This window comes from Danio aesculapii, chromosome 20 (assembly GCF_903798145.1).
Source record: "Danio aesculapii chromosome 20, fDanAes4.1, whole genome shotgun sequence".
Taxonomy (NCBI): domain Eukaryota; kingdom Metazoa; phylum Chordata; class Actinopteri; order Cypriniformes; family Danionidae; genus Danio; species Danio aesculapii.
Genome location: NC_079454.1, coordinates 18,618,598 through 18,621,097, shown reverse-complemented (window position 1 = coordinate 18,621,097; position 2,500 = coordinate 18,618,598). Strand labels below are relative to the sequence as shown.

Sequence of the window (2,500 nt, the reverse complement as noted above, 5' to 3'; positions counted from 1 at the left end):
TCAAACTACTGAAAATCTGTCAATAAAAATCCATTTATTAAACTGAAAATTTTAAACAATCAAAAGTTGACAAAGAATCTCAAGTTTCTATAATGCGGTATGAAAGAGAAAAACAAAAAGGACCTGTGGATTAATGAGTTATGGGCAACTGTTTATTCACAGATTTTGAAACATTTGAGACAGTCTGTTTACCCTAAAAACATTTATTGAAATAAAAAGGGATAGTTCACATTTACTCAGAGTTTCTTGAACACAAAAGAAGAAATTTTGAAAAATGGTTGTAAACCTGTACCATTGACTTCCATAGTAGGAAAAACAAATACTATGGAAGTCAGTGGTTACAGTTTTCAGCTTTCTTCAAAATACCGTCTTTTCTGTTTAACAAAAGAAAGAAACTCATAAAAGTTTGGAACCAATGTGAGGGATAATGACCTAAATTGTGAGTAAATTGTCCATTTTTGGATGATTTATCCCTTAAAGGATGGTTTAAGCTCGCTATTTTTTGTGATATCATAGAAATCTATGAATTGGTCAATGCTTTTCTTGAGCAAAGAAAGTAAGTACTCTTTAGTAAGTAGACGATGGTGAGTAGATCCACACTTAAAACATTTAAGACGCCTTTATACCTGCATTTAGCATCAACCTTTTGTAATTGGATTGACAGAATTGCTTCCTAATAGAAGATGTAAACTGGACCAATGATACGAGTGTGTTTGTGTGTGCTTTAGGGAATTGGGAGATATTGAGAATGCCATGGAGAGCTTCCAGAAGGCTCTGTTACTGGATCAGAACCACATTCAGTCTCTGCAGCTCAGAGGAATGATGCTCTACCACCACGGCAGTCTGCAGGAGGCAATCGGCAACTTCAAAGGTGAGTCAAAGTGTGTTTGTGTGTATTCTATATATCTCTTTGTTTGCAGCATTATTTTTTTAAATCAAACAATGTATTCAATTCTATTCTACTGGACAGATTATTTACTCAATCGAATAAATGTCTACACTACAAATCTGCACTACTTTTTGTTCACTGCTGACTTAACTATGAACACATAATGGAGAATCAATGATGTAAATCAATTATAGTGCATCCGGAAAGTATTCATAGCGCTTCACACCTTTTCCACATTTTTATGTTACAAACAGCCTAATCCAAAATTTATTAAATTAATTTATTTCCTCAAAATTCTACACACAATACCTCATAATGACAATGTGAAAAAAGATTTTTGAAATTGTTGCAAATTTATTAAAATTAATAAACCTGAAAAATCACATGTGCATAAGTATTCACAGCCTTTGCTGTGTAGCTCTAAATTGAGCTCACTGATCATTCTTGAGATGTTTCATCAGCTTAAATGGAGTTCACCTGTGGTAATTCACTTGATTGGACATGATTTGAAAATGTATACACCTGTCCTATATAAGGTCCCAGGGTTGACGGTGCATGTCAAAGCACAAAACCAAGCATAAAGAACGAAGAAATTGTCTGTAAGACATCCGAGAAAGGATTGTCTTGAGGCACAGGCTGGGGAAGGTTACAGAAAATTTCTGCTGCTCTGAAGTTCCAATGAGCACAGTGGCCTCCATCATCAGTAAGTGGAAGATGTTTGGAACCACCAGGACTCTTCCTAGAGCTGACCGGCCATCTAAGTTTAGTGATCGGGGGAGAAGGGCCTTAGTCAGGGAGGTGATCAATAACCTCATGGTCACTCTGCCTGAGCTCCAGCGTTCTTCTGTGGAGAGAGGAGAACCTTACAGAAGGACAACCATCTGTGCAGCAATCCACCAATCAGAACTGTATGGTAGAGTGGCCAGATGAAAGCCACTCCCTGCCTGGAATTTGCCAAAGACATCTGAAGGACTCTCAGACCAAAGGAAACAAAATTCTCTGGTCTGATGAGACTAAAATTGAACTCTTTGGAATGAATGCCAGGCGTTACGCTTGGAGAAAACCAGGCACCGCTCCAAAATCAGGCACCTGCTTCAGTATGCTCTTGACCTCAGACTGGGGCGATGGTGTATCTTCCAGCAGGACAATGACCCAAAGCACACCGCACACACATGTATATGTGTGCGGTGTGTTTTGGGTCATTGTCCTGCTGATAGATAAACCATCGCCCCAGTCTGAGGTCAATAGCAAGGAAATTTTCACATGATTTTCGCTGATGACCCGTCACTTCCAGCTAACCAAAAATTTGCAAAGACTGGATGTGGGCGGAGCTAGAGATGCCTGATTGCATATTGCTTAGATCGGTTTTGCTTTCGGTGATGTTCAGCTGAGGTGACTTCACGGCAAGCTGCAGATACCTGCCAATCAAATGGCCATGGCCTTAATTATTCACAATATTAAGACTTAATATAAATGAAACAGATGAGTTATAAAAGAAAATCACCCCCTCACAGTTGTCATGAAGGGGTAATATTAGCTATGCACACCAAAATAATTTTTTGTACCAGGCTGTAAACACCTTTTGTTCTGCTGTAAATTTTTGCATTTTAA

General features: G+C 38.4%; 1 protein-coding gene across 1 annotated transcript in view; it reads left to right on the top strand.

Moving 5' to 3' along the window:
• The window catches only part of ttc13 (tetratricopeptide repeat domain 13), a 51,834-nt gene that overhangs the window by 18,114 nt on the left and 31,220 nt on the right, over positions 1–2,500 (top strand). Inside the window, 1 exon segment of the mRNA XM_056481486.1 lies at positions 729–871. Coding sequence (XP_056337461.1) covers positions 729–871 — 143 coding nt within the window.